We start from the raw sequence: 20,933 nt of genomic DNA, 5'->3' as shown, positions 1-20,933 counted from the left end.
AACATTCGTGAAATTTTCCGATCCTTTCGAAAAAAATATTTTGAAAAAAATTAAATCAAGACTAACATTTTAAAAGGGCCAAACATTGAATATTACGCCCATTTAAAATGTTAGTCTTGATTTATTTATTTTTTCAAATATTTTTTTCGAAAAGATCGGAAAATTTCACGAATGTTTCATGCATTAACATTGAAAATCGGACCATTAGTTGCTGAGATATCGACATTTGAAAATGGTGGGTTGTTTTGGTGAAACTTAGAAAACTTCAATTTTCGTGTTTCTTTTTCTTAAAGCGGCTGTATCTCAGCAACCCGAGGTCCAATCTTCAATGTCTCTTAGACAATTTTATAGCAAATTTTCTGAACTTTTCAAAAAAAATATTTTTAGAAATGGTCGCTCATGGTCACTATTTTTAAAAATCGAAAAACTGCAAATATTTTGCTAAAATCAAACTTTCGGTGCCTATATCTTGAAAACGAAGCCCTTTATCAAAAAAATTGTAAAGTAGTTTTCGATTGCAAATTCAATTTTGCATTAAAAAATAACGTCAAATTTGTTTTTGCATGAAATTTTGATTTTTTTTCCAAAAATCACTATTTTTCAAAAATTCATAACTTGGCGGCAGATTTTTTGACCATGTTTCTCTATAGCTCAAAAGTTGCGGATTTTAGTCCCCTAAAACATATCAAAAAATCTCGAAAATCAAAAATACGTATTTTGGGAAATTGAGTTTTAGTAAAAAAAAAGTTGTTAAAAAAATCTGCAAATTTTTTTTTCCGTGTACTTATTTTTTTCTCAATTGTCCTCAACAATACCTACAACTTTGCCGAAGACACCAAATTGATCAGAAAATTCACTCAAAAGTTACAGCTGTTTGAATATTTTTGTATGGACAGCAGCCAAAATTGTATGGAGACTTGTATGGGTAAACCAATGACACAAAATAGCTTATTTGGTCACAGGGAAGGCCCCCACAAAGTTTGAGCCAAATCAAAAAATACAAATAAAATCCATTTCCGGTTTTGGTAGAGAATTGCTCAGGTATCATGTTAACTTTTCAATAAAATTCAAAATAATCTTTTATCATTTTTAATTTTCAATTTCAAAATTCGTAATACATTAAGATTAAGATTAAGTTATGTGTCCCATCAAGCTTCACTTTAGTCAGTGTAGAAAAAGTTCGTTAGTACAAAATGAGATTGTGAGACAGCTTTATCAACCGTGACACGTAGCCTAGTGGGTAACGCTTCCGCCTCGTAAGCGGTAGATCGGGGTTCAAATCCCGGCTCGGACCAACACTACTGGTGATCGTTTCTCTTCTGGATTCGATTGCTTAGTAGAGAGATGGTAGTGCATCGTCACAAGCTGGACCTTATCATCGAAAACAATGGGAAGGCGACCTATGGAATGTCAACAATAACAATAAACACGTTAACATTTGTTGAGTTAAAATACTGCCACTGAATCCGCTTTGTAAATGCTGGCCCCGATACGTTCTCCAAGGGTGTTCCCCTCAGGAACTGGGAAAGATTTACTTTTACTTTACTTCTATCAAGAACAGTTTCCCTTGTGCTTGAGAGACCGTTCTCGCAACGCAAATTGTGAGCGTTTATTTGTACATGACCTATTACAAAATTTTGTTTTGAAAAATCCTGTCCCTTAACTTAACCCTGGTGAAGAAAAGAGGCGGCTGCATCATCAAAATTAGCCATAACACGCTAATAACTTGCACCCACGTCGAATTTGATAATTTAAACTCATTCACATCAGAAAGCGGTGACGCTTCGTAAAACAAATGATCGACCATGGGTTTTCGGACTTCACGTCAACGTACTTTACCCGTCGTCGGTACCGCACCACCATTATTGACTTTCACGGATGATTTCTACTGCCAACAGCAAACTTGGGGAGCCGGTTCCAAATTTGCGCTGTTACGGTACCGCGATGTTCAGCACTGGTGGTCACAAAGAAGCGCTCATCTTCCCGCGGTGGCATTGTGGCTACAACGTGCCTTGAAAATATATAAAAAAAATTCTGGTGTAGGATTCAACGTCGCAGCCGGTGGCCTTGGCTCGTATTGAAATTCTGTCCTCGATTTTGCTTTCATTCAGTTGATTGATTATTGGGACGTTAGTTTGTTCCGAAAGTGCCAGTTAGCGTTCTCCCCCGAATTTATAATCATCTCAACAAATTGTTGGGCAAATATTGGCCCTCAGTTAGGAAAGAGTCGTGAACAATGGTTTAAAGTCGCTTACTCTCATTTCAGGTGACGAGCCGGATACCATCTACATCTGGTGCCTCACGATATGGACGTACGGCCTCTTCTGGATCATCGGAGGACTGTTCGTGTTTATGGACGTCACCGGAAAGCCCAAATTTATGCGCAAATACAAGAACCAGCCGGGAACGAACGAACCGCTGGAGATTTCCAAGCTGAAGCACCTGGTCAAAACGGTGCTCACCAACCAGGTGGTGTACGGGCTGCCAACCTCGTACCTGACCTACATGAGCCGCAAGCTGATGGTGACCGCTTTGCCCGAGCTGCGTGTCCTGCCCTCGATTGACATCATTCTGCGGGACATGGTCGTCTGTATTATTGCCTGGGAGATCACCTTCTACTACAGCCACCGATTGCTGCACGCCGGCTTCTTGTACAAGCACATCCACAAGAAGCACCACGAGTGGTCTTCCCCGGTGGCCTGGGCCGCCATGTACGCCCATCCCTTCGAGTTCGTCATTAGCGATCTGCTGCCGGTGTACGTGGGGCCAGCGCTCTGTACCAGCCATCCGGTAACGATCGCCATCTGGTTGCTGTTTGTCATGATGGACACGGTCGTCGACCACTCCGGTTACCATCTGCCGGTGCTCGGTAGCTCCGAACAGCACGACTATCATCACCTCAAGTAAGTTTTGCTAAGATATTTGCTCGTAAAATGTTTTATTAGAAGGCACTAAATTGAAATCCTGAGATAACATCATGATTCGACACTTTGTAGAATATAATTTTTATTATAACTGGCAAAAAATCTTGTAAAAAGTTGGAAATGTAGAAATATCATTAACAACATTTCTGATATTTTTTATCAGAATTTTAAATCAAAACAAGCTGTTAACACCAAAACAATCGAAAACACTGACGTACAAAAGTTGACAAAAATGACTGCGCAGTAGGGTGACAATAAAAAAAATTACATCAGGGATACCCTCTGATTCGATTCCTTAGGCAAAAATAAGTATCTGTGCAAATTTTGAGCCAAATCGGTAAAGGTTAAGGGGTCGCTTTTTACCGTTGAAGTTTATATGGGGAAAATCGCAAAAATGTATGCAGAAAAACATCGTTTTAATATTTTTCTGTCAGGTGGCGCGGGTCTCGCCCAAAATTTTCCAAGAGTGAGATTCTTGTAGGAAATTTAATTTCCTACAACTTTGTCGAAGGGTGCAAAACGATCCGAGTTGATCCTGATTTTTGATGATTTTTCTAGTAAAAATTATTTTCTTATGTACTTCTTATATACCCCTTATATTCTTTCAAGTATATAGGCCAATTTCTTTTCATCGCATTGCTAATAACTCATCAGGATCAACTCGGATCTTCTTGCACCCTTCGACAAAGTTGCAGGAAATTAAATTTCCTACAAGAATCTCACACTTGGACAATTTTTGGCGAGACCTGCGCCACCTGCTGCCAAAATCCTGAAGCGATGTTTTTCCCCATACATTTTAGCGATTTTCCCCATATTAACATCAACGATAAAAAGCGACCCCTTAGCCTTAACCGAATTGACTCAAAATTGGCACAGTAACTTATTATTGCCTAAAGAATCGATCCAGGGGGTATCTCTTCAGATTTCCCAAAATTTTCATTTTTTCTTGTCTCAACTCGAGGGGAAGCATGAAGTTTGGGGTCCCCAGAAACACGTGCACTTTGAATCATTCCTTTGTGGACCATCATTCAGTGAGGTACTCCTGGATTTTAGCTCCTGAAAAGTGCTTAAAAAGTGCAAAAATGCCTCACGGCAAGAAAAAGAGGCGGTCCTCACCAGCAGGATCGGCAGATTTGAAGAAGCTAAAGAATGCCGAAGCGCTACCTGCAAAGCCAGGCAGTTTGAGCAGGAGGCTCAAAATTGTCTGAAACCAGTTCGCTACCCTCCCTGTGGACGTGAGCGAGAAGGAAGAATTTGAACGACGGGAAAAGTTGCCACCCATTTTTGTAAAAACATCGTCATCGGATTCGGTGCGAAAGTGGCTGACCGGGTTTATCAAATCTGGTGCTTTACGAGCTTCCATTCGCTTGTGTGCTGATGGACTCAAAATTCTGCTACCTACCAGAAAGGATTACAACTACGTTCGGGATTTCCTGCACAACACCAAGATTGAATACTACAGCCATGACGATCCAGGTAAACGCCCCATGAAACAGGTCCTCCGAGGCCTGTACGACATGGATGTGAGTGTGCTGAAAGAAGAGCTCAAAACTCTTAAGTTGAACGTGATCGAAGTCTTCAAGATGACGAGACACAACAAGGACATCAAGTATCGTGATCAACTGTACCTGGTTCATCTCGAGAAAGGATCGACAACGCCGTCTGAGCTGAAAGCAGTTCGGGCAATTTTCAACATCATCGTGACTTGGGAACGTTATCGTCCAGTGCACCGTGACGTGACGCAATGTTCGAACTGCTTGCAGTTTGGACATGGTGGAAGGAACTGTTTCATCAAAAGTCGTTGTGCAACCTGCGGAGGTGAGCACAAAACTCAAGCTTGCAACACAATCAACGAGAACATCGAAGCGAAATGCTTCAATTGCGGCGGCGACCATTCTACCAAGAATCGAAGCTGCCCAAAACGAGCTGAGTTTGTGAAAATTCGGCAGCAAGCGACGACGAGGCACCAACCAAATCGTCGCAAAACACCACCAGCATACACGGATGTGGATTTTCTTGCTTTGGCGTCACCAGGAGCAGGATCTACTCGAGTGGTTCCAAATCTGCAGCCATTGCCGTTGAATCAGTGGCAAAGTGTTGCAGAGCATACAACACCTCCAGGCTTCAGTCAGCAACCGAGGGAAAACCAACCAACATCAACGGGTGAAGGCAGTAGTGACCTGTTTTCACCACAAGAACTTCTGAACATTTTCATCGAGATGACAACAACTCTGCGTGGGTGCAAAACTCGCCAGGAACAAGTAAGAACTCTTGGAGCATTCATCTTAAAATACAGTTCGTAGTTTACTCGTTCTAGTGATTTTGAATATTTCAATGGATTTATTTTTTTTTAGTTTTAGGTTAGGATTAGCTGTTGAAGTGATTTTTTTTTCTTTTTTACCCAAATGTATTCAATTCAATGCAATAATGTAAAACAATTTGAAGCAAATAAATAAATGTGATCAGTTAATAATAAAACGAAAAATACAACAAAGATGAAGAGCATTAGGCCATACCACTTATCATGTAAAAGAAATGTAATTATTATAAGAATGTTCAATAAAGACATATTTAATTTCAAAAAAACGTGCACTTTGAAATTTCCACAAATATTTAGACAGGGCCGAATGATTTTTCTCCGAAGTTTGTATGGAGAATTAGGGCGGTTCGTCGCTGTTGCATACAAGCAAAAATTGCATGCATGATACGTTTCAGTGCTATATGTTTCACCCTTTAAGCACACTCGTTTTATCTTATTTTATAATTATAATTTTTTGGCATTAACTCTAGCCACCAAATAATTTTGAAACGAAAGTGAATGTGAAAATTCATTCTATAACTCAGTTTTGACAAGTTTTTATGATATTTTGTCCAAATAATTTATGAAATAAGATGAGATGTCTAGATTTCGAAGCGTCCGGGAATTCAAAGCATAAAACAAAATTAATATTACTCCTCTTTGCTATGTTAGCCTTGATTCCAAAATTTTAAAAATATTTGTTTTCTAAGAGATCACAAAATTTGAAATGTTTTATTTCATTTTACATTGGAAAATAGGACAATTTTTTAATGCGCTGTATCTCAGCAACCAGAAATCAAAACTTTAATGTTTCTGAGACAAATTTATAGGGAGTTTTCTGGATATAATTTTTTTAGTAAGATTTCTATTTTAAAAAAACTTTTTTTAAATCATAGCTCGGTGGAAAAAAATATGTCCGTACTTCCACATACTCAAAAATAATATAAAAATATGATTTTGGGAAATTGATTTATTTTGTGAAAAATAATAATGTAAAACCGGCAAAAATTCCAAGTAGGTACCTTTAAACATTGATAGCCAGTGTGAAGATATGCTTAAGATTTTTTGCAAGATGAAAAAAAAACTAATAAAAACAAACGGAATGCTATGGAACCATGCAGACTTTGGTAGGGAAGTGTTCAAAGTACCTAAAGAAGTAGTTTACAACAAATTTTTAAATGTTTTGAAAGTTAGTTGACTAACTTAAGGAAAACACTCGCAGTGTCATGGTTTTCACAATGAAAATTAGTTCGAGTCGGAAAACGAACTGCACCATTCGATTCTTTGGACAATTTGAACAGAATAGTTGAAATTAGTTCTAAAGTTACCTGTTTTCATTTCAACAGATTTCAAAAATTTCTTCAGATTTATAGACATTTTCAGTAGAACAAATTTTATTCTAAATTTGGATTATTTTATTCATTCTACAAAATTGGTTTTGGTGACTACAAAATTTGATATTTTAATGAGAGAAACAATTTCTAATGAATTTTGATCAAATTTGGATTTTTTTATAAGTACTTAACCTAAAATGTGTATAGATATAATGAAAAGTTATAAAACAAAGTTAACAATACATTTCATTGTGAATTTTTCAAATGAAACATTCAAAGTAAACTTACCAATGGTCAGTTTGACGTAATTAATTGAATATGCATACTTTTAAGCTGACATTTTTAAGAATCACAGTGAATATCAAAGTCATCCCGGTTTTTGAAATAACTACATGTTTCAAAAATCAAATCAAATTATTCGCTCTACAGCCTTGGCGTTCTCGATTGCGAGATTCCTATTAAAACTAGTTGTTCGAAGGCTTGATTGTTGAGGCAATTGCAAACCTCTTTCTAAACCTTAGCTTCCATCCACCCCGGGATTCGAACTGACGACCTTTGGATTGTGAGTCCAACTGCCTACCAGCGACTCCACCGAGACAGGACCCAGGGAGACGACTCCTACACCTGGACTGAGCTAACGACCGAACCCTTTAGGTTAGACTGGGGCCAACATTTACTTCCCCATCCGACGGAAGGCGTGATCAGACAAATCTCGTCTCGAAAAATGCCACCGGGACCATCTGGGATCGAACCCAGGCCGACTGGGGGAGAGGCAATCACGCTTACCCCTACACCACGGTTCCCGGTTACATGTTTAAAAAATATAAATATGGAGACAAGTCTTACCGTTCGAATAATATTTGAAAAATAAATTGAAATTCTATCAATGTCATCCCGGTTAACGGTACCTTTTTTCAAATAGCTCACATCCATCCTTCAATGTTTCCGAAGATACCAAATCGATAATATTATGCCTCCGAAAGATACCCTTTTTCGAATATTTATCCCGAGCAGACGGAAATAACATGGGAATAACATTTGTTGATACTTGAAAATACTAGGCCAATAACATTTTATGTTATTTATAACAAGATTTGTTATTCGTCGTTATGATTTTTTTGTTATTGGATTGTTATTGTAATAACAGACTAATAACATTTTTAGTTATTCTTCGAACAAATCTTTCTTATTATTTTTTTGTTATATTAATAACTAATCCGATCATCCCAATAACAGTTGGAGATATTCTTCCATAACAAAAAATGTTATTCCAAAGTTGTTTTGGCTTTCAACCAATATCAGACTAATAACAAATTTTGTTATGATAACATAAACTGTTATTAAACCCCTATGCAAAAATTGATTTTTCAAGAAGATTCTATAACACTTATTGTTATTTTAACCGTATTTGTTATTGAAATGGCATAAATTTTGTTATTACCGTCTGCCCGCGATGTACCATTTTTGTAAGAGGCAGTAAGATAAAAAGTAAACCAATCTTAAATTTGATGGGGATATCATTCTTGGCCTGGACTTTGACCAGTAAAAAAAATCTCGATGAAGTTCTGATGTTTTTTGTTTTTTCATGTCCTAACTGCTAAACCAAAGAGTATTACTTCTCTCTGGGCTTAGCAATAATTCTCAGTCCATACAACTCATAAATTCAACATCTCGTCGCTGTTGTGCTATCTTGTCACACGTGCATTTTGGGCCAAATTGAGTTAAGAACGCCATTTTGTGCAGCTCTCAATGCCTCTCCCTTTTAATTTCACAGTGCGACAACAAGCTGAAAGGATTTCAAAACGCGTTTGACACAAGTACTAGCTCGACTACCGTAAACATTTGTAATTATAACTCAGGACTCCGTCAACCAAATTCAACCAAACTTTGGGGCAATGCACATAATGGTCAATCAAACAAAACGTGTTTGTTATTGTTTAAATTGCATGCTCTTGTTTTTGTTTATTCAAGGTCAAACATTAAAACGCGACTTTTTCGGAACGTAAAAATGGCGGATGCGACAAGACAGCACGACAGCGTCGATCTGCTAACGATGCACTGGATGTTAACATTCGGTTTAGTCGCCGAATCGACCTTCACCTTTTTTGGGGATTTGTTTTACTCAAGTTTGTTTGATCAAACCGTTGCAACTTTTGAAGCAAATCTGAAAAATGCAACCATTTGTATTTGTTGCTCAATTAATAAATTTCAAGTTGCAACCTCAATCAAAAGCAAACATTGAACCATTAGTTGAAAAAGCTTATCAAATCCCCGACAAAAAAAAAATCCGAATTTCGAAAATCCATCATTAACTGGTTCCGGTTGAGCACGTCAGCTGTCAAATGCAACCGGAATAACTTAGCTCGGATATCTTAGGAAAGAGAACGGCGCAACACAAACTGTTGCTCATTTTTACCAGTTACGGACATGACTCGATTGGGAACGAATTCGCAACGTTCGGGGTGTTTGGTCTTTTGGAACCGACAGAGCGGAAAAATATAACGAAAAAAGTTGTCTGACTTGTTTCCGATTGTTATATTTGTCATGTAGATCACTTAATTTTTTGTCTTTTTATTATTCAAAAACTATCTCAATTAGTATAACATTATTTCTTTTGAGAAATAATACTTTAAGATTTTACTTTAAGGAACTAACCACTACACATTGAGGAAGTTTCAGCTACAAGGTTGCATAGTAATGCACATTCTTTTTGCACCCAAACTTTTGTTCATTAGTAAGCCACTAAGTAAGGCTCAGGCTGAATTTTGATTAGTTGTTTCCCGTTTCCCCTAATTAAAATCAATTAAAACTAGCAATTTTGACAGAATTAATATAATTCTGAGGGAATACTAAGTTGACCAGTTCCTATCGGTTTTGGCGCATAGTCACCCCCACTGACAATGTGATTTAAAATGTCATTATTGGACATATAATAAGATATCGTTTCTAAAACATGACTCTACACTAAATCCGCTTTCGGCAGCTAGTTTAGATTTCCCAAGTTGATTATTGAAGTTTTATTGGCATGATCTAAGATAACGGCACGTTTAAATGGTTTAAAAAAGGCACGCGATCGAAAAATTCCTAGTTGAACTCAAACAGAAGAAAACAAAACTTTTTTATTGGCCAACACCAACAAGCCAATAAATTAATTATAAAACTTTAGCACCTTACATAACACTCATTAGACTAAGGTTTCATGAATTTTGCCCTAGGTTCGAATAAAATATTCCTGTTTTGGATCAAGGTACAATGAGTGTTAAAGTACCATTTTTTGGAATCCTTTAGTTACATTGACGTCAATCAAAAGTTTTGGCTTGAAATTAGAACCGTCATGGAATAATTAAAGATCTAAATGGACTTGATGTCAGAAAAAGTAGAGCAGATACAAGGCTTTTAGCTCTTTTACCCACCAAAAACTGTATCAAATTAAATCCAACTAACCAATCTTTCTCAACTCTTCAACAGGTTCAACCAGTGCTACGGACTGTTCGGCTGGTGGGACACTCTCCACGGAACGAACGACGAGTTCCGGAAGAAGAAGCAGTACAAACGCAACAAGAGGATATTCTCGCTTAAATCAGCCCGCGAGCTGGTTCCAGATGACGAGTAGACTACAACATTTGACGAACATCATCCATTTGGCTTTCAGCGTATCATCAAGAATCAACATTGATTCGATCCAAAATTCGTCGGAATTATGTTTGGCCATCAGCATTACCTCGAGGGAGAAACAAACTTTTTTTTTGGCTCAACCAAGTACCTCTTCCTGCTGCTGGCCCTGTTGACCATTTCAAAAGCGTCCACTTGAATCTCGCAGTTTGCGAGAAAGGTTGGCGTACGGTGTTGAAGAGTAACTTAAAAGACTAGTCTAGGAATTAAGGTAATTTTATCAATGGTATAATAAAGAAACGCCCGTTCCGCGCTGGAGCGGTTGGTAATACACTTTTAATTAATAGGCTGTTTTACTTTCTTCCGAAACAAAAATTCACGCTGATCGGGTTAGTTTGCGGTGGGTCCTATCAGACATCTAGCGCAAATTTGTACAAACTGAATTTTCATTTTTTAAATGCCTCTAGCATTCAATGGCCGAAGTGAACAATTTTAAACATATTTTTTTGAATTTGTAATCGTTTTTTTTTTTATCGAAAACCGAATGAAAAACAGCTCTGGTTACAAATTGAGCTTGGACTTATTTCAAACCAACAACTTTAAAAGATTTGGCGCTCATATTGTGCACAGTTGAAACAATATTTTTATGATATTTTATCATATAATTATCATAGAAAACGTGAAATTACACAAATTCTTTTAAACATAACCCCAGTCCAGTGTAAATTTACTGTATATTAAAAATAAGTACCTCAGTCTAAGGTGTTATCAACATTCTCGTTTAAAGCAGTAAAAACAAAAAATCAACAATAAAATGTTATCAAGTTCTATATATATTCCACTTTATTTTTTTAATTCCCTGGAACTTCTAATTAAATTTTTCAGAATCGGATTGAATCAAAGTATCACTTCTAATAATTGAACCCCTAAAGTTCAGGGCCCAATCAGTCAATAAATAAAAATGCTTCTAAAGTTTCACAAAAAAGAAGAATGACCAACATGACTAAATTTTTAACTTAATTTTGAAATATTATATTTTTATTCTCCCTACTTTTAATTTTCAGTATGAAGTCTATTTTAGAACTAAGAGATTTTATTGAATGTGTAGCAAAACATCTTTCTGTTTCAAAGTTCTGATGGCAAGTTAACATCTACTTAAAAATAAGGCAAAAAATAACAAATTTATAAAATTTATAATGGCAACATAATTTGAAATTAATCTGTTATTAAATGTCTTTTCTTTCACATGATTCAACTTGAACGTGAAATCAAAAATGTTGTTTAGAATTTGCTTTGTTTTAGAATACGTTAGAAAATTAACTTTCAAAAATCTTAGTAAAATAAAGAGAGTAAAATCGTAAATTCAGCAGATGAAAGAATTGACAAATTTTGCAAAGTCAAATTCTTATTATGTTAAAATTAATATTTTGTGTAATATTTGTGAGTTATTTGTAAAATTAAATAATATTGTGTTTTCATCTAATTTTTTTTTTAATTTTTGATTTGTATAACTTTTTCCATAATCTTGATTATTTTATAGATAGATGAGCCTACAAACATTAAAAAAACAGTTTCGTGTGACCCTTTGTTACCCCCTCTAAGGGGTGAGATTGGGGTTATTTTCAAACGATTGGCATTTAAGGTAGAGTGCATAAAATTCCACCATATTTTGGGAAAATGTTAGTTAGTAATATTTTCGATGTTATTTAAATTATTTTTGTTATTAAGAAATTACGAGAGGTGTATCGTTTTTAGAACCACAGTCACCCCACTGACGGTTTATCATTTCAGAGTATAACCCAGAGAAGAAAAAAATTATTAGCAACAAGCTAAACCCGAAAAACTTTGTCTTGTCTCGTTTTTTGTTTCTTGACGTTTTTAGCTTGTTTGCTTGTTCAGCCTCCTGTGATTAAAATTTGATTTTACGTTACTTTTGCCTTCCTCACTGAGGTAAGGCTATAATCCTGCTCTAAAAATGAACTTTTTATTAAAAGCTCAAAGACCCACCTTCATGTATACATATCGACTCAGAATCGAAAACTGAACAAATGTCTGTGTGTGTGTGTGTATGTGTGTGTGTATGTGTGTGTATGTATGTATGTGACCAAAATTCTCACTGAGTTTTCTCAGCACTGGCTGAACCGATTTTGACCAAACCAGTTGCATTCGACTTGGTTTAGGGTCCCATACATCGCTATTGAATTGTTTGAAGTTTCGATAACTAGTTCAAAAGTTATGTATAGAAATGTGTTTTCACATATATCCGGATCTCATTTATATGCATGTAAACGATGTCCGGATCCATCATCCGACCCATCGTTGGTTAGGTAATTGAAAGACCTTTCCAATGAGTCCACAACATTGAATATCTGGCATCCCTGTCTTGAGTTAGGACCACTTAAGTGATATATTTGTACTTTTTTGATGCCGGATCTCACTTAAATGTATGTAAACGATGTCCGGATCCATCATCCGACTCATCGTTGGTTACGTAATCAAAAGAACTTTCCAATGAGTCCAAAACATTGAAGATCTGACAACTCTGTCTCGAGATATGACCACTTAAGTTATATATGTGTACTTATTTTTCTGGATCTAAAAAAATAGCTGAAGTATGTGTCCAAACCACTCATACCATTGTTGGCAAAAAGTGAGGAAGGCATCAACCACATAGGTGGATTAAGTTAGTTTTTCCATACAATCTGCAGATTTTCCGGAATCAGTTCCAGAGTGGCCAAAGTTTGGTGTAAGAACCTTCCTTGGACTTATACGAACCCAACGCAACAAAGAGCACCTCAATCCGACTGTAAAGATAGCAAAGTATAGGTTTTCCTTATGAATTCAAAAATCATAACGTCTCAAAATTATTTTGTACTTAAAAAATGTTTAGCCTCAGGATTAAAACTCATGAAATTTGAGTGACTAACATCTGATTCTGTGCAGACTAAAATTTACACAAATTTAGTGAAATCGGAAGAATAATAATTATTGTTGAAAATCCTTTTGCAACTATTTATTATTAAAGTTGAACTTTGTTTAAAAAATTAAATTATGTCTATAAATTTAGATGTCAAGAAAAATATAAATGCATTCAATTAAATTGAAAAAAAATAATTTCAAAATATTTGTAAAATATTTTTTGTCTTCAGCATAACCCACAAAATGGTCAACCACCCTTCAACCTTGGCCAGACCGTGGAAAATAATCTTCTAACAACATATTACCAGAGGCCTTCCCTGATTTTGTTTTGTCAAGGCATGAAAATTGCAGTAAGAAGCTTATGAATTACTTATTTTTTAGTTTTGTTGATTTTAATAATTTAATTAAATTGATAGAAAGCTTTTTCAACGATACTGGTAATTTTTTTTGTTCTGTTTACTAATTTTTAGAAAAGAACAATAAAATCGAGACTAATGAGATCGAAATGACGTATTTTTTTTTGGATAAACCATTTTCACATTAGACCCGCAATTTCATGTGAATTTCACATTTGGCCCGCCATTCAAAAACATTGAGCACCCCTGATATAGATGATTTGGAACACATTCAAACGTTGTGGGCACCCCTCCTGTGTAGCTTTGATTTGTAATATAATCAACAGAGGTAAAATATTTGCTTATGGCAAAACTAGGCCAGTATTCTTGCAAACTTATCAAAGAATATCGAATCTTATGATCAACCTAAAACCGATGACAAATTTTGTTTGCTCCATAAATAAAAGTAAACATATCCATTCAAATATTATTTCTTGGGTAAATGATCTCTTCGAAAAATGTGTTTCCAACTAATATTGACTCCACAAAGACTTGAGCGGTGGCCTTAATTTCACGTAATACTCCTGGAGGTAGGCAACAACAGTTTGAATCCAACCAATCCAACGCATGGCTCGTTGTCTGCTACCGTTTGTTCAACCAAACTGAAAAGAACATAGCGAATTTTTCAACTTTTGTTGCATTTAGAGTTTTTTTTTATTATGAAATAATATTATTTTCATACAATTTTCAATTCAAGCATTCTCTTGATATTGCGTCGTTTTTGTATTAGATGTTTGACTTGTCCAGAAAGTAATCCCCTAACAGCTGAGCAATGTGTTGGAATAAATTTACTAGCGAATTTTTCGTGTTGAAGTGGCCAAACGTATTTGTCGTCACGCTGTTTTTGAGGCACTGCAAATGCCATCGCATGTTTTTTTCTTCTTCGGTGAATAAGTTAGCAGGTTTATGCTTCAGCCTGAATAGCAGAGTTTTTTTTATCGTACGACTTTCCATCCTAAGACAAATTTTAAGAGAAATATTTGTAGGCCGTTTCTACAAAGAATCCAACAATTTAGGTTAATATGCTGTAGTGATTTCAATATTCAACAATTCTCCATGACGTCATTATAAAGTTAGTCAGCTAAGCTTTTTTTTTAAATTAGATACTTCAAATTGCGTCACAAAAAAGATATACATAAACAATACACAAAAATATTTTCAATAATCAGTTCTTAGTCATTGATGCTTCAAAAATTCAAAAGATAACCACAATTTACAAACATTTTATGACGTCATTGCTGTGATGACAATTACAACAAACAGGGATGTATTTTGTTACGACTGTCACATTTCCCCAGAATGCAAACAATTCCATCCGTTAAACTATCCTGTTTATTTACACTTAATAAAGTGCGATTCCAGGGAGAAAAGAGACCAATATCAACACCCTCGAGTTAAAAACTTTCAGCATTGGTTACATTCGAGACGCGTCGTTAGCTGACGGGATTCATTCCGTGGATGACGTTTGTGCAGCCAATATTTACATCATTATCATACAGTGCCCACTTGTCGCGTATAAACACTAGCTGGAGAGGAAGGGAGAAGAGCGTGTTTATCTGCGTTTATGACGCACTGACAATCTGCAAAAGCGGCGACGGACAAAAGTTTTGATCGTTAAGGAAAATGATGGATGCTATTTTCTGTTTCCTAAATTTCGGTAATTTATCAGGCGGCCTGTGGGAGTTTAGACTTGCACGTCACGGCTCTTTTGGTTGCATGATTGAATCAATTTGTTAGGCAAATTTGATGACTAAAATTATGCACGTCAAAGTTGAAGTTTTAGCGGTTAAACCTTAGAAAAGTCATGTTTAATTTTGGCAAAAAAACATTCGAAAAATTAGTGTAGTGATTGTGCAAAGTTTTTGAAGCTTTTTCTTAAAACATTAATTTTTTATAAGTATTCTTGTTTACACACTAAGGATTACTTGCAAAATACCTATAAAATGGCTTAAAAGGCACCACAAACTTTATTTAAAGTTTTTCTCCTTCAGCCCCACACACTAAAAATTTTGGAATATTACATTTGATGTAATTGTTGATTTAACTTAATATTAAATCATGTAATCGTATTTTCGATGAAGAGTTAGGTTTATTTTGATGTAAATTGATAAAAATCCCACAGGTTTTCATTTGCGTCGTGCGTGATCTAAAATTACATCATCAATAACCCAATTTTATGATAAATTTGATGCACATAACTGGATCATCAAATTTGATGTAATTTTACATCAAACGAAACCCGATTTCACGCACCTCAGCCCCTACACGTTTGTCAGATTGGTGAAACGTCAAAACGTCATCCGGCCTTCACGTCGCAGTGAATAGAATTTTTCGTCCAGATTCTCTTCATTTTTTCTGTTATTGACCGAACCCTCCTACTACTTTAAATAAAAGCGTTCAAATCTCAGATAGAAGTGAGTTTAATATTTCTATAACAGGAGTGCAGAGGATTCATGGAGCAAATCCGGCGGCAAATTATTGAAAAATCTGCTAGAAACGGCGGTGAATAGTAGTGAAAAAGTGTCATTAATTGTGTGCAATAAAAACATTTTGATTTAGAAGACATAAACACGTTTTTCAAATAAGATCAATTAGATTTATATTGGATTTGTTTCACCAGAATTCCGTTTGCTGTAATTTTACACGATCTTGAGTCGTGTTTGGATCGTGTAATTTCACTTCTGATTTGACCCAACATTACGTATAATTTGACGCTCCAGTTATGTGCATCTAATATAACCGAAAATTACACGTTTTTTTCGTAGTGTCTACGTTCCAAGTTTCACGTCTTTCTTCCAATGTGTAGTCCAAAATGCATAATCTTTAAAATACTTGAAAGTGCCCCATTTGAAAAAAAAATGCCAATATAACCATTTAAAAAAATGTATGTCAAAAAAATATTCTAAATACAGAGCGGATCAATTCGAATTTTGTTTCTTTAAATGCCCGAATGTTGTCAAACTGATGTTGACATAATTGTACGACTATTTCCGAGCACGTGGTTTCAAGCTTTTGACAGCTGTCAGTCGTTCCGATTAGCGAATCCAGATTCGCTTATTCGAAATAGCGCATCTACTCTTTAATTTGAAATTCTTTGTGCATATTTGTTTATTTTAAATTTTTATAAATAATATGTTTTGCAACCTGATTTTATGTATGCATTACGAAAAGGGGAAGTGACCAAAACTTGAAAAAAATTAGCATTGACCGAAACTTTGTAGATGTGGCAGTAGTGGCATAAGTTATTTTAATTCAGGTTGAACTTGATTCTTTTCAAGTTCCAAATCAAGCAAAACAATTTAATTGGACCAATGTCGAAGTGTAAACAAAGTGTTCATCCTGCTCACGTAAGTTGATGTTTACATTAGGAACGAGCAGGTTTAGTGCGTCCATCCCGGGTATTCCCGGAACAAAAATCCCGGGATTTTTCCTAAACCGGGAATTCCCGAATCCCGGGATTTTATATAATTTGTCCCGGTAATTCCCGAAATTGAAAAAAAAATCATATTTTGTTCTGGAAATTCAGATTTGGTTGTGAAAATAGTAGAACAATAAAATGAATTAAAATTTGTATTCAGCATATCTCAGCATTAAATTGGCTTTTTAGGAAAAATATTATAATTTTAATTAACAGGTCCGCAAAATGCCTACACAGCAAAAAATCCGATGGTAAAATCGCATGCAAAAGCATGCACATCACCTTCGTCAAAATAAACACTTAATATTACACACTGCATGTACAATTTTTGCAAACACAAAAAAAAAGTTGCAACCGACGGGATTCAAATCCAGCACCAACAGTAAGGACTGGCGCCTTAGCCCACTCGGCCATCAGACCGATGAAAAGCTGGAAGGATAAACGCATATATGAGCTTCACATTTCGGTCAAGTAGGTTTCCCATACTGATGGGCTACATATTTCAGAGTGTAAAATCACATAAAATTTCATAAAATAATGCAATATTTATTTTACAGCCAGGCCTTTTACACGCAGCTGGATTACTACTTTTTTAGCTGTGTAGTGCTTTAAATTTTTTTCTCTATTATTTTATTTTTTTAAAGACTGGATATATTTACGTATATTTTCGATTTTAAATTTGAAAAAAAAAACAATCTCATATCAAATTATTTATAATCAAACACCGACATCTAGGGCAAATACGTACAAATGTAACGAATAAATACAGCTATTAAAGCAAAAAATAATTGCATGACGTTTTGGATGACTTCGGTTAAAACAGGAACAGAACAAAACAATTTGTACTTCCAAATGTATTGCTCTAAAATCTCCTGTACCTATTTAGAATGTAATTCTGATTTTCCCTCGGTTGGCGGTAGTAACTTGAAGATAATTTGTAAAATATGTTTTATATACAACAATGAATTCAAAACTTATATAAAATTTTACATTGACTGGTATCATTTTATTTATTGTCGTTTTTTGATTTTTAGACATATAAAATAATTTTTTTAAGCTGTTTTAGTCATGTCATATAAAAATATATATTTAAAAAAAATATAAAAGAATTCCAAAGTTTTTTTTTTTCGATAGGTCCTATAAACATATGGAAGACAAAAGCTTATTGGACCTTTTCAAAAAAAAAAACTCAAGAATTATGTAATGCGCAAATAAAAAAATTATTTATCATACTGGAATTAAAAATAGTAGTTGATATAAAATCCTAAACACCACAAAGACAAAAAAAAATTCTTTTAGGCTATTTTAAAACTGTCGTCTTTGTTTAGATTGAAGTGAGGATTATCACCATTTGATATTATTAAGCTAATTCAATGATTTTAAGCTTGAAAACATAACAAATATAATGAAACATAGATTTTATTACTGATTCAAAAATTTCCCGGGATCCCGGGAAATTCAAAACCCGGGAAAATTGGTCGCCCTAAGCAGGTTAGACTATTTATTTACACTTCGACATTGACCCAAGAAGCATCTGATCCCAGAAGTGTCGAATTGTTTGAAATAAAATAATGAAATGAAATCGATTTCCGCATCACTCAGCGTTATTCACTGCGCTTTTAGCACATCGGTAATCAGCCATTATTAGTTGGGGTGTCGTCTATTTCGAAGAAAGAACACTCTGGTGACACCAGAACCGGTTGTGGAAGGATGCTTCCAAGGTAATCACTTGAGTAATGAGTAGAACAATAACTCAAACTCTTCAATTCTGCGAAATTTCAGCAAGCTGGAAAAGGTGTGAGCATTTTTGTAAAGTTAACTGTTTAAAAAAAACTTACTTCTGTAAATAAATATTCTAAACAAAACAATTCTTTGCACTAAGTTTCTTGAATGTTGATCTATGACCTTATCCCGGGATTTGAACTCATGATTTTTGGGATTGTTTGCACAGCAAGCCTCTCCAGCCAAGGTGGGTAAGATCAAAGTGGTAAGATCAAGTGTGGAGTTTCGCTTGTCCAGATCTATCAGCACCCCTCATGAACAATACGAACATGTATGAAATTTATGTACCGTCATCAGGGGTGACATTGGGTCTGGGGGGTGAAATTGGGTCATACAAAAATGCTGAAATTTGTATGACCCAATCTCACCCCCCAGACCCAATGTCACCCCTGATGACGGTAGTATCAAGTACCGTTAGATCTGGACAAGCAACCCTCCGTGCAAACGCATGTTACATCTCACTAGCAGATTCATCCACACTAGGAATGATTAATGATTTCAACCCGTAAAAGGCGGCATGAATTCATCACTTGTAATTATTCAACCTCTGTGGGTTATCTTCACGCTGTTTTTTTTTTTTCTACGTTTGCCAAATCAACAACATAGGCAAAAGCTAATTGGACAATTGAAACCTTTTTCCCTGTGGTACTTGTTCTAACACAGCTTGTTGAAAACAAGTTTGGAATTACAAATTTGAAGGTAGAACACGTTCACCTTGAAATACATTACAAACTAAGAAGTTCTGATGAGATTGATTGAAGGTACCACCGCCTATTTCCTTGGTGTGATAAATCTTAAAACGTAAAATAAACTACATTAAATTTAGAAAGCGCTGTGAAATTTTTAACTAACTTTAACTACTAAAAAAAGTTGATGTCAGACAAACAGCCTTCAATACCTAAACCAAACTGCAATGGATCAATAACTCTTGTCAACTGACCAACAATGCCCCGTTAAAAACTATTGTCAAATATGGCGAAATGTGTGCGACAAAAACTCGTGAGAAAAAATAATGCACACACCTCTTTTTTTTTTGCACTCCTCCCACCTTCAAACATCCGCCTCGACTTGGGTGTAATAATTTCGCCAAACAGTACTATCAATGGCAGATTTGGGCAAAATTTTCCCAATCTCCACCCGGGGGTGAACATGCCAGCCTCCTCGTCGTCGCGGTGGAGCTGTTTGGTTAGCACATTTTATTTGAACATCATCGCCGGTGAGATTGGTAAACAGGTTCAGGAAGCGCGTGTGTGCGCGCAAATTTCGCGAAGTTGCAGGGTTGGGAGAGCATAATTTTAAACAGATTCAGGAACGCTGAACTTTTCAATGATCTTTAAGCATCTTTATGAAGATCTGAGTGTTACATCGTGAAATTAAAGTTTAAATATTAAGGAACCTAAAAACAATTTTGATGAGTAACCGGAATTTAAATGCAGATTTTATTACAGATTTTTGAGACTACAGACTAAAGAGTGAGGGGCTGTTCAAAAGTGACGTCCAGGGTTTTGTGCTACAGTATGTAAAAAAAGTATTTACACCCCTTGGGCACTATGCACATTTTGTGATGAAACATGTAAAAAATTTAAAGTTTGACAGGAACCTAGTACTACGTTTTGTTCAAAAACTCATGCCAAACATTTTGCTACAAAAAGCTCATGAAAAGATGATTTCTATAAAAAGTTATATAACAAATACTATTACGAAAATAAAAAAGGTGCAAAAAAAGTATGTACACCTTTCGAAAAATTAACATAAATAATGTTATTTGTTGACAAATCACCATAAATCCAGTCTCCCAACTCCAAATAGGCATCCTTGACTGATTAAAAAAATAATTTAGATTGAATGTAAAGTTTACTAATTACTTAGCATAAAAGTTTATATAACTCTGGAAATTCTATATAAAACTTATCTAAACTTAATTTTGCAAACTTTCAATTTAACTAAATGTCAATATATTACCATAGAATTGCTAAATAAACATTTTGGAGTGGGTATAACACCGTTTTGGGGGTATTTGTATCGATAGAATAGATTTTTCGTTGGAATTTCGTACCAACCCGGAATTACGTCGTAGGAAAATCCGCCGGCATCCGAACCGGTCCACGATTCACAAGTCAACCTATGTGGAATCGGAAAGGGCATAAAATTTCCGATCTTTTGATACCCAAATATCTAGGTTTTCTTTAAAACCTACGTTTTTAAATACCTAAGCAAAAACGTTGTTATGGTTTCGTTTGAGCAACCTGC

The 20,933-nt window shown here is 35.4% G+C and overlaps 1 protein-coding gene across 1 annotated transcript in view; it reads left to right on the top strand.

Annotated features, from left to right (window-relative positions):
• LOC6051612 overlaps window positions 1-20,933 on the top strand; it is a 64,539-nt gene that overhangs the window by 31,776 nt on the left and 11,830 nt on the right. Inside the window, exons 2-3 of the mRNA XM_001867988.2 lie at window positions 2,267-2,903; window positions 10,026-10,169. Coding sequence (XP_001868023.2) covers window positions 2,267-2,903; window positions 10,026-10,169 — 781 coding nt within the window. The remainder of the gene's footprint in view (window positions 1-2,266; window positions 2,904-10,025; window positions 10,170-20,933) is intronic.

This window comes from Culex quinquefasciatus, chromosome 3 (assembly GCF_015732765.1).
Source record: "Culex quinquefasciatus strain JHB chromosome 3, VPISU_Cqui_1.0_pri_paternal, whole genome shotgun sequence".
NCBI lineage: Eukaryota > Metazoa > Arthropoda > Insecta > Diptera > Culicidae > Culex > Culex quinquefasciatus.
Note: the sequence above shows the minus strand (reverse complement) of the source record. Positions and strands in the feature narration are given on the sequence as shown.